The sequence below is a fragment of the Cricetulus griseus genome, chromosome 8, assembly GCF_003668045.3.
Source record: "Cricetulus griseus strain 17A/GY chromosome 8, alternate assembly CriGri-PICRH-1.0, whole genome shotgun sequence".
Lineage (NCBI taxonomy): Eukaryota > Metazoa > Chordata > Mammalia > Rodentia > Cricetidae > Cricetulus > Cricetulus griseus.
Genome location: NC_048601.1, coordinates 16,843,222 through 16,860,618, shown reverse-complemented (window position 1 = coordinate 16,860,618; position 17,397 = coordinate 16,843,222). Strand labels below are relative to the sequence as shown.

General features: G+C 39.1%; 1 protein-coding gene across 1 annotated transcript; it reads left to right on the top strand.

The window, feature by feature from the left end:
- The first annotated feature begins 4,526 nt into the window (after nucleotides 1-4,526).
- On the top strand, nucleotides 4,527-16,378 carry LOC103160463 (killer cell lectin-like receptor subfamily F member 1). Its single transcript, XM_027429818.2, has 7 exons — nucleotides 4,527-5,480; nucleotides 7,928-8,019; nucleotides 9,831-9,929; nucleotides 10,962-11,087; nucleotides 13,572-13,714; nucleotides 14,557-14,669; nucleotides 15,929-16,378. The coding sequence occupies exons 2-7, from the start codon at nucleotides 7,929-7,931 to the stop codon at nucleotides 16,056-16,058; spliced, it is 702 nt and encodes a 233-aa protein (XP_027285619.1). The 5' UTR covers nucleotides 4,527-5,480; nucleotide 7,928; the 3' UTR covers nucleotides 16,059-16,378.
- The last annotated feature ends 1,019 nt before the right edge of the window (nucleotides 16,379-17,397 follow it).

Here is a 17,397-nt window from a genome sequence, read left to right as displayed (position 1 = left end):
CCTGTAGGCATGCCCACTCCAGAGGCCTGTGCCAGCAAACCTGTCTGCTGGAGTTTTGATTTCTGTCAGATTCTTTTTGCTTTTTATTTTATTGTCTGTGATTTCTTCTTTCACTGGTTCTGTTGCTCATGGCTTGTTTACTAAACCCTGTGCCTTTCCAGGGCCCTCTGTTTAAGTCTACTCTGTCCCTTTAAATCTCCTGTCTATTTGCTACAATGTACAGATCAGAGATTACATTCTGGTTCCCCCTTTTACTCTTATCCAGTCCTGGTTGTCTCTGTACCTGTATACTTACCTAACTCTATATACAGCTTAAATTAAACTGTGCTAAATCTCATATTTCTAAATTGCTATGTATCTTGAAATGATGGTAAACATTTAAAGTCATAAAGGTCTAATTTAACTATACTTAAAATATAAGCTAAGTCTATACAACTTAAATTTAACTCATGTATCTTTAAATGATGAAAGTTTAAAATCATAAAGGTCTATTTCAAATTAACAAAATACTTATACCACTCAATCCATCCTGTAAGCCATTTACAAAGGTACAGCTTTTATTACAAAATGGGATTATTCTCCAACTAAAGGCAAATTTTTAACTGCTGAGATACTAAACAGACAGATAGCCCTCAAGTGCTCAGAGATCTAGGGAACACGGCATTTAAAACGTTTTGTTAAAAAGCTTTTTATAACAGAGAGATAGGCCAGATGCTGGCTCCACCCCATTTCTACCAAGAAGACTGATGGACACTGAAGAAACTTTATCTCAAGTCAGTGACAACGCTGGTCACTGAGAAACCCTGCTCTTCACCTTAACTGCTACAAAATACTCCAGACCGTGGACAAGATGACAGTGGAATCGACTTTCCCCACGTTGCTTGGGCCAATGGTAGGCGAGTCTTTGTATAGTCTGTAATCCACAGGTCACATGCTATCAGCAAGAAGGCAGGTGTCTTGCAGCCCGCTACTATGGATGGAGGACCTTGGGGGATGGCTGTCCATGCAGCCTGCTGGCAAGTCTCTGTTATTCTTTAATCATGAATTCAGGTAAAATTTTATCCTTCTCAAGAGTTCTGATGCTTTTGATGACTGGTAGTCTTGCCAGCTTAAAGCAATTACAAAGGTCTGAGGATGGAAAGGTCTAACATGGTGGATAAATGCAAATTTATGAAGGTCTGAGAATGGAAGGTATAAAGGTCTGAAAATGGAAGGTCTAAGATGGTAAGGTAAGGTATGAATTAATGTTATGAAGGTCTGAGGATAAAAGGCTTAAGTGATGATAAAGTGAGTTGAGATATTAAAAAGAATGAAATATGTTCCTGATTTCTCTATTTCTCATGCTACTGTTCATTGTAAAGTTCTACAATACCACTATAGGATCATAACTACAAGGTCAAGGTTAAGATGCTTTTCATTGTCCTAAACAAATCTGTCAATTTTAAAATGTTAATGCTCTCAGCCAAGTTGCTTCTAACAAGAATATGCTGTTAATGTGTCTGATACTTATGTTTCCACAAACTCTAAGGATTCTTTTAAGTTCCAGGGAGCTGAATTGGATCCAAACAAACAGGTCAGATCCACTCCAGTTATTCAATCTTTCCCTGGTCTTAGGACTCCCTTCTCTTATGTTGGGAGTTCTCAGGAACCCCTCCCTCATCTTATAATCTTCCCCTCAAGTGACAGGACCTAAGAAAAAAAATTTTCTAAACTTAACCTTATTCTCTGCTCTGCCAACATCTTGCCAGCTCTAAGAGGTGCCAAGGAGTTCCATACAGCCTAGACTGCGATGAAACAACCAGCTACTCCAGGACGTGGCAGCACCCCAACTTTCTCAGGTCCCCCAAAGATGGTCAATGCACCCCACGTCAGCAGGAAGCAGTCTTGAGAATTTAACACCCTTATTCCTTAACCTGCAATGTCTAACACCCCACCTTTTAAAATAATAAGTAGAGGTGGGAATGAAAGGTTCAGGCTTTAATACTGACCAGCAATATCTCTTTAAGAGACAGACCCTGCCCCCGACAACAGTCAGGGCATACACAGGAAAACGTGCTACGTCATCACCACATCACCTGCCACGCATTACAGCCTGCTGAGGACTCTGGGCATGTGTGGAACCTCAGTGCACGCACACAGTCTTCCCTTTAAAAGTTCCAACTTCCCTGCTGCTCTCTCTCTGTTTCTTCTTGGCTCTCTCTCACCTAGGTGCTCTCTCTGTCTCTCTATGGTAACTGGCCATGGCGGTCAGCCATTAGCCCTGTTCCTCTTCTCTCTCAGTCTCCCTACTCTGCTGGGCCTCTAATAAACTGGTTACCATGTCTCTTTTCTTCTTTTTAAACAAAAACATAACAAGTACAGCCATGGTCACATGGTAAAACACTGTAAAAAATAATCACAAGGTTGCTGTATTCAGTAATCTCTGAAGCACTTGATAAGGTAGAATTGTGTTCTGGGGAGAATACTAGGACGGAACCAGGCCTGTGTGACCTAGTTTCTCCTTTTCTGGTGAAACTGTCTGAATAAGCAGCTAACACTTTGACATATTTTTTAATCTTCTTTTTCCGAACTTTAGTATTTTCAATAAATGTGCTTATCTTCTCTGAGGCAGTTACTGTTTAAAACACATAATCCTACATACTATCCTAAATCTATTGGATTAGAGTTTAAGATTGAGACCAAGAATCTACCTTCAAAAAAAAAAAAAAAAAAGAATGCGTATATGTGGATGCTGCCATTGTGTTGTGAAATATTCCTTTACACTGTGTGAAGATGTGCCACTGTGATTGGTTTAATAAAGAGCGAAATGGCCGTTACCTAGTGTCGGGCCCATATTTGGAAAGCTATTCCACCCTGCCATGAGTTCAGGAGAGCCTCGATTTCTATTGTCTTTTAGATGTCAGCTAATAACTGCTGCATGTCCTGCCTTGGTGAAGAATGGTTCCTATCTAAATAACAATAGACTTGGGCCAGGGTGAGTTTCCACCCACCCTGAAGACTGGGTGAGACTTGCTGGTATGGGGTGCCTGAAGGCTTGAGCATGTGCTGCAAAGGAGTATCTTTAGGATTAAGGGAAATAACTGCTATCAGTCCTTTATACACGACAATAGATGTCTTCTTCCATTGTCCCCACTTTTGGATGGTTACTTAAGATGATGCATCAATAAACTGGGCACATTCAATATTGACTGACCCTGCCCTCCTGTTATGATCAGATGTCTGTCTTTTCTTTAACGTTGTTGGATAGCTAGTCTTCCCTTGTCCACACTCCCCCACTCAGGGTCAGACCCAGGGTTGTTTGGCTGGTTCTGATCACAGCCCCAAAGGCATCAGTCCTTGGCAACCTAGGCAGAAAGAGGTTATGCAGGACTTCTGGGAAGAGAGAGGACTCAGGGAGGAAGAAAACATGGTCATCAGGTAGACATAGAGGAAGCAGAATGGACAGTACAGAATAAAGGTAACCAAGCCACGTAAAAGAACATAGATTAAAAGATATGGGTAATTTAAGTTACAAAAACTAGTTAGAAATAAGTCTAGCTAAGGCTGAACATTCATAATTAACAAGAAGGCTCTGTGGTTATTTGGGAGCTGACAGGTGGGACAGAGAAAGACCTGTTACACCACTGCAAGTTCAGAACAATCATTTGTTTCACTGTCATGTAGATATATCTGGCTCATCTCATTATCTCATCGCACACTCAAATGGCAGGATTCATAGTAACCTTTATTTCATTGATGGCAAAAATCCTTAAAATACTTAAAAATGCTTTGTGTCTTAATTGGTTCAAAATGCAGTGCCACATTCTACAACACACCAAGGCCACCAATTCAAAATGTCATGTTAATAGATTCTTACCTCCAAAGTTATGATAGACTGTATATGAAAAGACAGGTATTTTCATTCTAGAACGTCATAGTTTATTCTCAGTTGTGTTGCAGTTTCATCAACACAATAAAAGGCATGTTCTATCTGCGTGGTCAGGTGCAATAGTCCAAGTCCTGAAGGGTGCTTGGCTTAGCACTATTTCTAAAGATCAGGTAATGTGTAGATGAGAGATGCTATCTTCCATTTCACAGACCAGGCTTGGTTTTCTGAGAAGGGCTTTCTTTCCACATAGCCTTCTAGAAATGCATGCTTTGATTCAGAATTGGGATTTACCTGGAAGACTACATCTTTAATTTTCTTAAGGTCAATTTGAATTATTAGTAGTGAATGGGAAAATGACTAAGGTCATTTACATTTGTTATTTTGTGTGTATGTTTGTTTGCAGAAGACCCAGGACTCCATTCCCAGCACCCACACGAGGGCTCACACCCATCTGTAACTGAAGTTCCGGGGAATCGGATGCTCTTTTCTGATCTGTATGTCTGTGCACCACATTTGCATTAACAACTTGCACTAGGCATCAGGAGAGCTTCCTCGTATGCACAAACGCATTGTTCAGAACTGCCTTTAAACTCATTGTGATTTTCATTCTCCAGTTTGCTCTATTCTGCTCTCTGCTTCTCCGCCTGCTCCAACCTCTTGACAAATAGTCTTTCCTAGTGGAGATTGAAGAATCCCCTTGGAGGCCAAGCTTCTCTTCCACGTGATTCTTCTGTTACTGCTCCCACCCCTCAAGCTTGCAGATTGTGTGTTGTGTGTACTTTCGTGCATGCTACTCTGAACGATTAAGTTTTTTGCAAAAATGTCAAATTATGGATACACAGGAAATAGATGATAAGAATCTAGATAAACCACAGTCTTCACAGTGTGTCTAAGAAATGACATCCTCACTGATGCTGCTGACAAGGAACTGGCTGCGGTTGCCCCACCATGCTGCCTTTCTTTGATGTAGGAAGAAGTTTAGAAATCTGAGCAGGGCCCTTAACTAACAGGACCAAATGTGTTTAGAATTTGGGGTATAGAGTGATTGTTCTATGTACTTTCTACTTAACATTTTTTGTTTGTTTGTTTATTTGTTGTTTTTTGTTTGTTTGTTGTTTTGAGACAAGGTATTGCTATGTAGCTCACTCTGCTTTGAACTAAGTGAACTCTTGTCTCACTCTCCCACTCTGGGATTATAGATGTATGTCACCAGGCCTTCCTTCTGGTTCACAATTTTGCGTCTATGTATTTTGTCCTGTGTTGGAGCAGAAATAACATCATTGCAGAAATAAAACGCTTGTGTTGCCCTATATTATGTAAGTAAGGTATGCCCCCTGTCCTTTCATTTCTTTCTTTATCCAGTGTCTCACTATGAAGCCTAGGCTGGCATGGAACTTGCTATGTGAAACAAGCTAGCATAGAACTCCTAGAGATCTGAATATCTAAGCTTTCAGCTTACATTGGGTTTTAAGGTGAGAGACAAAAATATGTCTTCCTCAAGAATCAGAAGCAAAGATATCCATTTTAACCACCTGTTTTCACACTAGACTGGAAGCCCAAGCTCTTTGTGAAGAAAGAGAAGTCCTGGACTCATATGAGAACAAAGCAAAAGGTATAGCGACTTGAAAAGAATGAACCAAAGAATTTCTTTTTTTAACCATGAGATTGTTGGAAGGAAGGAAATATTAACTTATTTTTTCTTTTATTCAATCAATATTTAGAAAGTAGTTTCTTTATCAGATGACATGATCTGTCCAGGTAGACCATCTGTAAAACCAAGATAAAAAAAATTCCCAAAAAATTCGCCAAAGTAGAAGGGAGAACTTTAAACATTCAGGGTTGAAGGTTAACGTTAAGAAGCTAATTGTTTCCTGCATATTAACAATGAATAACTTGAATTTAGTATTTAGAAGTGCAATTTATGAAAGCACCAAAACATTAAAAATTTAGATGTAAATATATATGACATAAATGTGCGAAACTACAAACTCCAAAAGAAATGAAATTGTTCAATAAATGCAGAGGCCTTCTATATTTGTGGATGGGTAGACTCACTCTTGTTAAGATATCAAATTTCCCCAATTTTGTCTATGGTCTACTATCTCAAATAAATCCTGAGGATTTTGAAAAACTGATTTTAAGTATATAGAAACAACTAGAAAAATCACCACAATTTTGATAAGAAATAAAAACATTGGAGGATCCATAAGGAACAATTTTAAGGTTCCAATCTAGCATATTCAAATAAGCATGGTCCTACAGAACAAACTGATAGAGAAGTCATTGTGTACATATCTGTCATTGAATGGTATAGGCAGGAGGATCAGGTTTTGGTCAAGGTAAACCTTGTTTGCACACATAGTTCAAGGCCAATTTGTGCTACATGAGATCCTGTTTCAAAGAACAAAATAAAACAAAAGTCAACAAAAGGACAAACAGATGCATAAATACGCAGAACAGAATATGATTCCCCCAATAAAGTCACATCAATGCAACTGATTCAGTTTTTGAGAAAAACACAAGGCCTTTCACTAGCTAACATGTATGATGCACACTCTTATTTGCGTGCACACACAAACAGTATGCAGAGATGTGTATAATAAATGGTGCCAGAAAAATACATTTCAATATATAAAAAATTTAAAGAATTTATAAATTTCTACACTTTAGACAAACTTAATTTTGAAACAAACAAATAATTAGACAAACAACTAAATATACAACTGTAAAACTCTCAGAAGAAAATACAGGTGATGATTTATATAAACTTAACTTGGTAAGCAGACTTTATATAGAATGCCTAAAAGTCAATCCATGAATAAGAAAAAAGGGAATTTGCATTTCTGCAAACTAGAAGCACAAATTTGCAAAACACAAACAATAAAACGATGAATGTTCACATATCCTAAGAACTTTGAGTACTGCACAGCCCAAGTAAAAACTGAGACTATAGTCCAAATAGATGCACGAAAGACGACGAATAGGAGAGCAATTAGCACATAAACACGTCCAGCATCATCTGTCAGTGGGGAAATGCAAATGAAGCCAGCCCTGAGTTGTCAGCAGATGCCTGTTACAATGCTAACATTAAAGTTCTTGAAATCAAGTGATGACGTACGGGGGCTCTTCATTCACGCTGTCAGCAGAGAAAGGAACAGCTGCTCTGAAAGATAGTTTAGTAGGTTTGTATAAAGCAAGACAACCTGGGGTACGGTTCTGGAATCACCCTTCTCATTTAAAAAACTAAGCCTTAGGAAAGCCGTCACGTGAATGTTTATAGATTTTCTTTGTATAATTTCTTCAAACAGAGCCAAGTAGAGGAATAAATATGATGGTAAACGCACTTGACAAATGCTATGTAGTTAATAGATACAGCGATATTTATGCTGATGATTGGCGCCCTCTCGAGGATATGGTGAGAATGACAATTCACCTTTTTCTATTCATCCAAAATCTATTCCCTAAGTGCAATCGTGAGAAAAATACCTGACCATTTCAAATTGGGAACGTTCTATGAAATACGTTATCAGCATGCCTCAAAACTTTCAAAATATTCAAAAACTAAGAAGGAGTAACAAACTGTCAGAGCCAAGCATGTCCCAAAGAGATAGGAAGGATAAGCGCACTGTGCCTTGCTGTAGGCACTTGAGTCTTCAAATGCAGGGAATAGGGGAAATCTGGACAAGGGATTAATTAGGAATGATCATAAATATTGAGTCATCAATTGTGGCACATTTATCGTAAAAATGGCATGTCTGCTTTTCCTCCACATTTTCTCCACATCTGTCTGTCTCCATAAGGAAAGAGAATAAGATAAAAATAGCGAAGGCTGAGCATTGGCTACTTGAGAGGTTTCGGCAATTTTCTGCAACTCTAAAACTTTTAATAAAAGGAAGTCTGTGGTTTAAAGCACAGATCCCCTTTCTCCTCCCACTGACCATATCTTTTGTGGTTTTACAGTGTTGGTTGTGTTTCAGTGCTACAATTTTATAAGCACCTTTTTTTTTTCTCTTAGATGATGTCTCTGTTTCTTTCAAAAATGGATTATTCTATTTACAGGATGGTTGGACAGATGCAACACGCAGAAAGAGTGACTGTAAAGAAGCCTAGAAAACATTACTACCCCTGCCAACACAAGTGGACATACAAAGGTGGGAATCTAGAATCCTATACTCGATGACTGGCTAGATGCCTAGAAAGTTAATGGGAATTTTAACTCTACTTTCAGTGTTAATAATTACAAGTTAAACTAGCTTAGTCTTAAGAAAGTTGTTACCTATTTTGCAATGATCTATTCATATCTATTTGCCTACCTACTAGAGTGTGTAGTTATCTGTACCTGTAACTGTATAGTAGACCAATTCTTGGCACATAAAATATATTTATACATATACTTAGAGTGAGTGTAATGAGTTATATATTTCCTGAATTGAAGATTAAGGGAGTCTTTACTAAAGTAAAATGTACGATGATAATGATCAGCACCCGAGTTTTGTTACATGAATCAATATAAATGTATTTTGTTTTGAAAAGATGATTAAAACTAGTTTTGCTCATATACCTCATCAGACAATTAGTTTTTGTTTTGTTTTACTTTCACTCAATTACTTGCCATTACTTGTGTGTTTCTTCCTGGAAGTCAATTCCTTGTGATATTATCTAAGTAACTCAGTCATTGTGCAAACAAAAGCTAAATAACTTACTTTACTGTGTAAGGTGATTTTAGAAAGAAATGGCCAACATAATGTAGATGGAGGTTCTGTCCCACCTGGTCCCACAGCCGTTTAGCCCCAGATAAACACATAGAGACTTATATTAGTTATAAACTATTTGGTCAATGGCTCAGGCTTCTTATTGGCTAAGTGTCTCTTAACTATTAACCAATAGCTATTAATCTATGTATTTCTACATGGCATTATCTTGCCAGAGAATCCTGGGTGTGTCCTATCTCCCGGTATCTACATGGAGTCTCTCCCTGGTGGCTCCTCCCTGTGTCCTCTTCCCAGAATTATCCTTATCGGATAGCCCCACCTATACTTCCTGCCTGGCTCCTGAATAATCAGCATTTTATAAGAAACTAATAAGTGAAACATATATTCACAGCATACAGAAGGTCTTCCCCCATCAACATAAGACTATTTAATGAGGGTGAAAAAAAAAGTATCTTTATCGCTTAGACTCAATAATCCAATTTTTCAAGATAATTAAGCTTATATTCATCTCAGAAAAACTTGGGTGGGGTTGTTGTTTGTTTGCTTAAGACAGTCTCACTCTGGATGAGCAAAGGGGTCAAGACCAGGCAAACAGCTGACTTGAACAAGGGGGAGCTCTTGGTCCCCAGATTGATAGCTGGGAAACTAGCATGAGACTGATCCATACCACATGAACGTGGGTGTCAGTGAGGAGACCTCGGAAATCTATGGGGCCTCTTGTAGTAGATCAGTACTTATCCCTAGCATAGGAATGGACTTTGGGAACCCATTCCACATAGAGGGATACTCCCTAAGCCTAGACACACAGGGGAGGGCCTAGGCCCTATCCCAAAGGATAAGACAGACCCTGAAGACACCCTAGGGAAGGACTCACCCTCCCTGGGGAGCAGAAAGGGTATAGGATAGATAGGGTGTTAGTTGGGTGGGGGACAGGGGAGGAGGGGAGGGAGAGGGAACTGGGATTGACATGTAAAACAATCTTGTTTCTAATTCAAATACAAAAATGGAGGAAAGAAAAAAAAAAAAGACACTCTCACTCTGTTATCCCAGGCTGGCCATGAACACTTGGCAATGCTCTTGCCTGAACTTCCTGAATGCTACATTTAGAGATCTCAGTCATTACACTTAAGAGATGATGGGTTTCTTTCCTGTCTTAAGACAGTGTGTTCTCTCAGCAATTTATATTATAAAAGGTTTACAAGTACATTTTAAATTTTTTAATATTATAGAAGGAAATTTCATCATTGTAGATTACCCTGAGTGTCCAAGATGGCATGGGATAGCTCTGAGACTGGCCAGCTTTGCAGTGGTTTTCTTGGTGGCCACAGTGATAGGACTAGTCATCTACGGTGAGTGCATTCAAAGCTACCTGCCCAGATGTTTCCCTGGATTTCTCCAGTTACAGAATCATTTTGCATGTTGCCTTATGCTGGTTTCTGTCACTATTTTTCTTCTGTTGTCATGAAATGATCCCACTGTGATCACTCATGATGTCCTATGCATATGTCAGTTTGAAAACCTGTCCTGCCTTAATTTTAGCTAATTGGTAAGTATGTGAATTTGGCCATAATTCTTGTAGGAAATGAAGTTGTAGATTTCGGGGAGAGAATTCAAGCTTAATGAAAGTTGGCCTTTTCTTTAAGTGTATTACAAAATTAGATGTTTTGAAACTTGGAACAAAACTTACCAGCTGGTTGAAAAGTTAGGTCAAAATTAAATGTAAGGTCTATGGCTAAAGTCAAGAGCACGCAAATAAAAAATATACAGTTGAAGTTTGTTGTTGCTCCATTTACAGATCTTGCTTGTTATCAATTGTGATAAATGACTGACTTACAGTATGGCTTCTTAGGAACTGTGATACAGTATGGCTTGCTAAGAATAGTGATTGATAAATGACTGATTTACAGGATGGCTTATTACGAATTGGGATAAATGACTGATTTACAGTATGTTTCAGTCTCCAGAGAACCTGGAGTGTGTCAAGTACTTTCCTTTTGGTGCATATGAGGGCACTAAGTGGTGTAATGATCCTATGACTAGCTTAATAAGCTCACATACAATTCCAATCCATCGCATCAGGAAATTTTAATAACTATAAAGGAAATTTAGCTTTTTTAATCTTTATTATGGGTAAAGAAAAGTTTTATTTATTTTAGTTTGATTTAGATAATATTATTTTGTGTCTCTATATGACTCTTGGGAAGGAGAAACCTCATCTCTAAATTCACATGTCCTTTATAAAAGTAAAAGGTGGAGATATTATTGATCAGAGCCCCTTCTTGAAGAGCAGTTTGTGTATCCAGTAGTGATTTTATTAAGACAAAGGGGTGCAGGCTTGTATTGTAGAAATATAATTAGTGTTGCAATTTTTTACTTCTCAGTAAGTCATCTGAGCAGGTATTCCTTAATTGATAAGCCTAATGAGGGGATACCTGGTAATAATGAAACCAGATATTGTGGCTGTATGGATATTCCTCGTGAGGGACAACAGGACAAAACCTCCACAGGTAAGAGATTCATGTTACTGCCATTTAGGAAGGGGAATCTTTCCCTCTATCCTTTCAGCCTTTGCTTTTGGGGCTAAGCAAATTTAGCTGATAAAAGACAAATTCATGACAGAAAAGTTATTGGAATGCACCTGGGAACTAACACAAGAAGAGGCTAGCTCACCAACTTCCTCACCTAGATTCCTGAGGTCAGGGAAGGGAGAAATCCCTTATTTTTATCTTAATTTCTCTCTCTCTCTCTCTCTCTCTCTCTCTCTCTCTCTCTCTCTCTGTGTGTGTGTGTGTGTGTGTGTGTGTGTGGTGTGTGTGTGTGTGTGTGTGTGTACACATGTATGTGGATGCATGTGCCAAGATGTACTTGTGGAGGACCAAATACAACTTGGGGGAATTGTGGGGTTTTGTTTTGCTTTGTTCTTTCAGATTGGAAGGCTTGGTGGCAGACACTCTTACCCACTGAGATATGTTGCTGGTCCCCCTAAGCCCTTTATGACAGTTACAGATTCCTTCAGCACTCAAGAGGCTGAGGCAGGAGGATCATCAAATGTCCTATGCCAGCCTGAAGTACACAGAGAGATCTTGTCTCAAAACAAAATCAAGACAAACAAACACATTTCTGCATTTCTTGAGGAAAAACTTCCCAGTCTCAATGGCTGGCTTTTGTGTAACATTTATTTTCAAAATTTTTTGGAAGATTCTACTTTCACATTAATCCTCTTTGATATGTATCAAGTTTTTAAAATATTTATGAACATTTAAAAATATTCACTACTTAGATAAAAATAACTAAAATTTAAGTAAAGTAGAATTTTATATACCTGCAACTTAGCTTAAGGCATAAATAATTATTTCAATTAAAACATATGTACTAATTTCTGAATATTGGTTTATTTTAATATTCATATTTTTCCTTTTCAGGGAGATAAATCTAGTGGTCTCCGAGGTTAAATTATCTTACAATGTTCTTGCAGTGTATGAAGAAGATAGTTTCTGTATTGGAAGAGGATTTTGAAAATAACTGCTTCGACAGCACTGAAGCGTTTATCCAACTATTCTTTACCGATAAAAACATCAGGGGTCAGATATTAGGGTAAAAACCTGACTGATCAGAGAAGCCGAGAAGAGGCCACCAGTGCCTTCTTACCGCTTATGTTCCTCCCTCCAAAAGGGCCAAGATCCCCTCTCCACCCACCTTATCACTTCCTGTCTCTATGTCTGCAGTCCTCCCAATCTCTATGGTTAACTAGTGGCTAGCTCCACCCTCTGACTACAAGTGAGCTTTATTTTTCAGAACACAAACAAAATGTCACACAGCATGGCACTTTTCATTCGGAGCCAATGTGTCTGTTTTTAAACACCCTTAGATCATTACTTCAAAACCGCAAAGTCTGTGATTATCTATTGTAAAGAGATTAAAGTATTTTTTATGGTTGTAGTTTTAAAACTTGTTCTACCTGGCTGGCCATATGGTTCAGCAGGCAAAACACCAGTCATCTATCCTGACAGGCTGAGTTCCAACCCTGGGACCCACATGGTGAAAGAGAGAACTGATTCCTCCATATGAGGGCTGTGGAGTATTCGTGCATTCACGTACACACACACACACACACACACACACACACACACACACAGAGAGAGAGAGAGAGAGAGAGAGAGTAAATAAAGATTTATTTAGGTGAATTTGTCAGATCTTGATAATGGTAAAGGATGCACTTCTTTCTCTGGTCCCTGTTATAGAACAGCTGGGTTTAAGACAGAGAGTATGAGCTGTGGAGAATTTATCCTTGTGTGCCTCGGAGGCCACCGTGGATCTCTTCTGCAGTCGGCTTGGATGTGTGGCTGCTGCTTTAATTTTCACTCCGCCCACCGCTAATCAGTTATACGACCCCGAGTCAGTTATTTAAAGTTCTGTTTTTCTGTATTTTTATTGAGTTTAACTTTACTGTCTTTATTTACATACTGAGGAATGTGAAGTTAATACCTTTATACCTGTCTTAAGTTTTTTGTAAGGAAAATATTTCATACATTCACATGCTTTCAGAATTTAGGAAAAGACTTCATGCATGGTAGCTAGTCAATAAATTTGACTGTAAATGTGTTCATTGATGGAAAGTGAGAGGGGAGTTGGTTCCCTAAAAGTGAGGCAATGTTTTATTTTTAATAAATGTCTTTATTCTTATTTTATTTGTATGAGTCTTATGCCTGCATGTCTGTGCACCCTGTATGTACAGTGCCTACACAGCCCAGAAAAGGGCATTGGGTTCTTGGAACTGGAGTTACAGCTGCCACATGGATAGTGGGTATTGCAACTGGGTTCTCTGCAAAAGAGGCAAGTGTTCTTAACCACTGAGGCACTTTAGCAGACCCCCTTTTCTTTGTTGTTGTTAACTTTTAAAGTTTAAAAGCAATGCAACAATTTCTTCTGGTCTTCACACTTCTTTCTTGTTCTTATTTCTTTCCATATTGTTTTATTTTTTTTCCTTCCAGGAAAGTCATGCCCCGAAGACTGGTTCCAGAAACAAGGGAAGTGTTACAAATTTTACATGAACTTTAAGTCATGGATTCATAGTGAAATATCCTGTGCAGTAAAGAAATCACATCTCTTAGTGATCCAAGACAAAGCAGAATTGGTAAGAAACTAAACCAGGAGATGTGGGTACATGTCATGAACATAATTATTTCACTGTTAATTACTGTCATATGTTGAATGACAGTCACGTGCTAGGCATTATGCAGTGAAATTTAATACTCTCATCTTAATTACCTCTAAGATGAAACTTGTGAGACAGAATTTTCCCTACAGCTACAGGGGGAATACACAATTTCTCCAGGGGCATAAATTGATTATGTTACTCTACATGTAAGTCGGGGTCTTAGGATAATTTACTATCAATATTGAGCTCCTGCATGGAGAAAAAGAGGAGTTTGAAGGACCCATCAAAACATTCCCAATTTAGCCAGCTATGGGAGTGCTTACTGGACTGAGCAAGAGGATTGAGATAGGTGAGTTTGAGGCTAGCCTAGACTATGCAGTGAGACCCTTATAACAAAACAAATAGAATATAAAATATTGCCAATTAATAGCAGTATGTCTGAACCTTGGTAATTGGGAAGATATTTTAGTTAGAACAGATGTTTAGTCTTGATTCACCTGTCTCTACACACATTCAAAGTCTGCGTATCTGCCACCTTCAAGCCATTGCTTTCTTCTAGCTTTGGCCTGCTCTGTACCCTTTCATAGTCTGTGATTTGTATCCTCCATAGTCCCATCAAACAGAATGTACACGAGAGTCACACAGTTGATAAACCTCCCCATATGGTTTGCCTTCCTCACTATATAGAAGACTTCTTATAGCATTTCTGGATGGAAATATGAGCATCAGAATCTTTTTAGGTTTGAACAGAAGAAGGCTGAAGTGTCTCTCTTTGTAGCTGACATCCAGATGATTTCCTCTGGCTCTTTTTTTCTCAGGACTTCATCCAGAGCAAAATACATGATGGTGTTTACTTTTGGATTGGACTGAATGTTACAGACACACGGAAAACATGGACCTGGCTGGATGGTACACCGTTACACCCACAGCTGTGAGTGTTTGGTGTTTGGGAGACCTCCATAGTCCACCCCCTACTGGTAGCTCTCAGGAGCTTTAAGTGGTCAGGTGATTGTAGGATGGGAGAGCTTGATACCTGTTAATATAACAGGGTTCTTAGAATTTGTCTTAGAGAACCAGAGGCTATTAAAGTAGTGTATGGTCCTATTTACATCTCCATTTAATTTAATAATGCAGAAGTTAGAAGTGGAAAATTAAAATCAGCATATCCTAGTTTGCATTCTCTTGCAGTGATAGATATTATGACCAAAAGCAAGGGGAGGAAAGGGTTTATTTGGCTTACACTTTCTGACCAATCCATCAGTGAGAGAAGTCAAGGGAGAAGTTCAATCAAGCAGGGCAGGAATTTGGAGGAAGGAACTGAAGTAGAGGCCATGGAAGAAATTCACTTACTGGCTTGCTCTCCAAGGCTTACTTAGCTACCTTTTTTATATATCCCAGGGCTACCTCCCCAGGGATGGCACCACTCACAGTGAGCTAGGAACTCCTCCATCAATTAGCATTCAGGAAAATGATCCAGGATCAGGGCCATGGGCCATTCTGCTGGAGGCAGCTCTTCAGCTGAGGTTCCCTCTTACCAGATGTGTCAAGTCAATAGTCAAGATTAGCTACCATGGTCATGAAATTGTGTTGTCATTTGTTTATCTAAGACAGGAAAAAAAAAAAAAGATTGGTCTGAACACCGTGGAACAAAGGTGTGGCGAAAGTGTCTTCACTTAACTCTGTCCTCAGCCCTGACTGCAGTTGGTATTTCTATCTTTAGCATGGTCACAATATACCAAAGAATAGGCATGTTTTAGTTATTATTATTAGAATAAAGGATTTTCTTTTTATAGCAATGAGGAAAAGTGTTTTGAATCGAGACCTATGGGCCTTGGGTCTGGAATATGAAAAGGTTCATAATTTGATTTACTTTTTATTTGCAAAACATGTATTTACGTGTGGGGGGGCACACACATTCATGCCACAGTGACCGTGTGAAATGACAACCATTAGGAGTTATTTCTCCTGCATTGAGGCAGGGTTTCTCTTATTACTTCTGCTTTGCTACTCAGCACTCCAGGCTACCTGGCTCTGGTTTTGTCTGAACATCGTAATATCTGAAGGCTCTACCTCAGAGAAGAAGGAAAACACACACACAAAACAACCCTATAGACCACGACAGAGGGTGGGTATCTGGAGTGGAGCCCAGCCCTCTTGAGAGTCTCTAACGTGTGGCCTTTGCCTCTGCAGATTTCAAGTTACAGGCCAGCTTGAAGACAATGCCTGCGCCCTGATAACAAGGAAGGGCATTTTCTCTGAAAAGTGTTTCATCGACCATCACTGGATTTGTCAAGACTCATCTACAGAGGACAGTGTTTGAATGATCACAGCTATTTCTCCTGCTAGAAAGGAATCAGATACTATGGAGATTTGTATTTTTTCTCAGAAAAGGTCTCACTATGTAGCCGTGGCTGTTCTGGAACTCATGTAGACCAGCTGGCCTCAAATTCACAGATATTCTTCTGCCTCTGTTCAATAACGTGTAAATATGTGTCTACAAATGTGAACTCCCGAGGTCACCCCTGTCACTGAGACAAGATCTCATCATCATTCTTGACAGCTGTTCCTTAAGAGAAAACCTTTCTCCAATCCACTCACCTCTCGCAAAAGATCTAATTTTACTCCAAGAATAAAAGAGACCATTAGATGATTTCTGGAACTTTTTTTTAAACCACTGAGTATGCACAGATGGCTGCTTGTTACTCTTCCTGGGCTTACTGTGGATAAAGCCCCCCCCCTTTCTGACTAAATCAAATCTCATAATCTGTAGTTTGAATTTCAGCCTTTCAAAGTTTTCCGACCTCTTCTTTTTTCCTTCTGTCTCTTTTCTCACTTCTTGTTTATCATGACCAAGCCTACAGGATCTACAAGAAAACAGTCCTGTAACCACCTGCGGCTTCTGGTTTCTGTTCAGTTTTTCCCACCTCTTTTGAGAAAAACTTGCCGAAAAAATTTTTCAGTGCCTGTGTTTTCCACTTCCTATCTCCTATTTCAAGTTCCTTTAAAATCTGGTTTCGACTTTACCTGCTTCAGTAAAATGTTTTCATCATGCAACCAGTGGCTGACATCCAGGTAAGTACAATGATGACTCTCTAGATTTTTGGAGCTCTTAACAGCTCTGCTTGGTATTAACCAATTCCTTTCATCTTGAAAGGTTAGCCTGGTGTCTATGGCACACTTCCATCTGTCGTTGTAGCCCTTCCTTTGTGGGTTCTCTCCTCTGTTCTCCTAAATATGGAGATTCTGCATAGTTTTGCCTGAATCCATTTTGACTGAACTCATCCACTTCATAATGTCCTCATTTTATTACTTCCCAACCCTCATTTACAAACTGGGCCTTGCCAAGTGACTGTCCATTAGACGTCTCTATATGGTATCTTGGGGTCTCTCAGTCTCCCATGTTATTATCGTTGCTGGTCCAGTAGATTTTCGGAAGCCTGCCTGCACTAGTTAAGCTGAGATCTTGGAGTGCGCCATGACTTTCCCCTCCTCTCTCCCTCAGTATTCAAAGCTTCACTTAAGTCCTACAAATTGGATTAATTTTGATTTATCTGCATTATCTTCGTACCCAGTTTATTGTTCTGGGTTTCAAGGAGAGCCTTCTTTGTTCACTTATATTTTGTTTGCCAAATCCATTGTCAGTACTGGGTGGCTCGTGA

Coding starts and splice junctions, on each gene's coding strand:
- LOC103160463 (XM_027429818.2), top strand. CDS start 7,929: ATGGTTGGACAGATGCAACACGCAGAAAGAGTGACTGTAAAGAAGCCT. Junction 8,020..9,830: donor ACACAAGTGGACATACAAAG/GTGGGAATCTAG, acceptor TCATCATTGTAG/ATTACCCTGAGTGTCCAAGA. Junction 14,670..15,928: donor ACACCGTTACACCCACAGCT/GTGAGTGTTTGG, acceptor TTGCCTCTGCAG/ATTTCAAGTTACAGGCCAGC.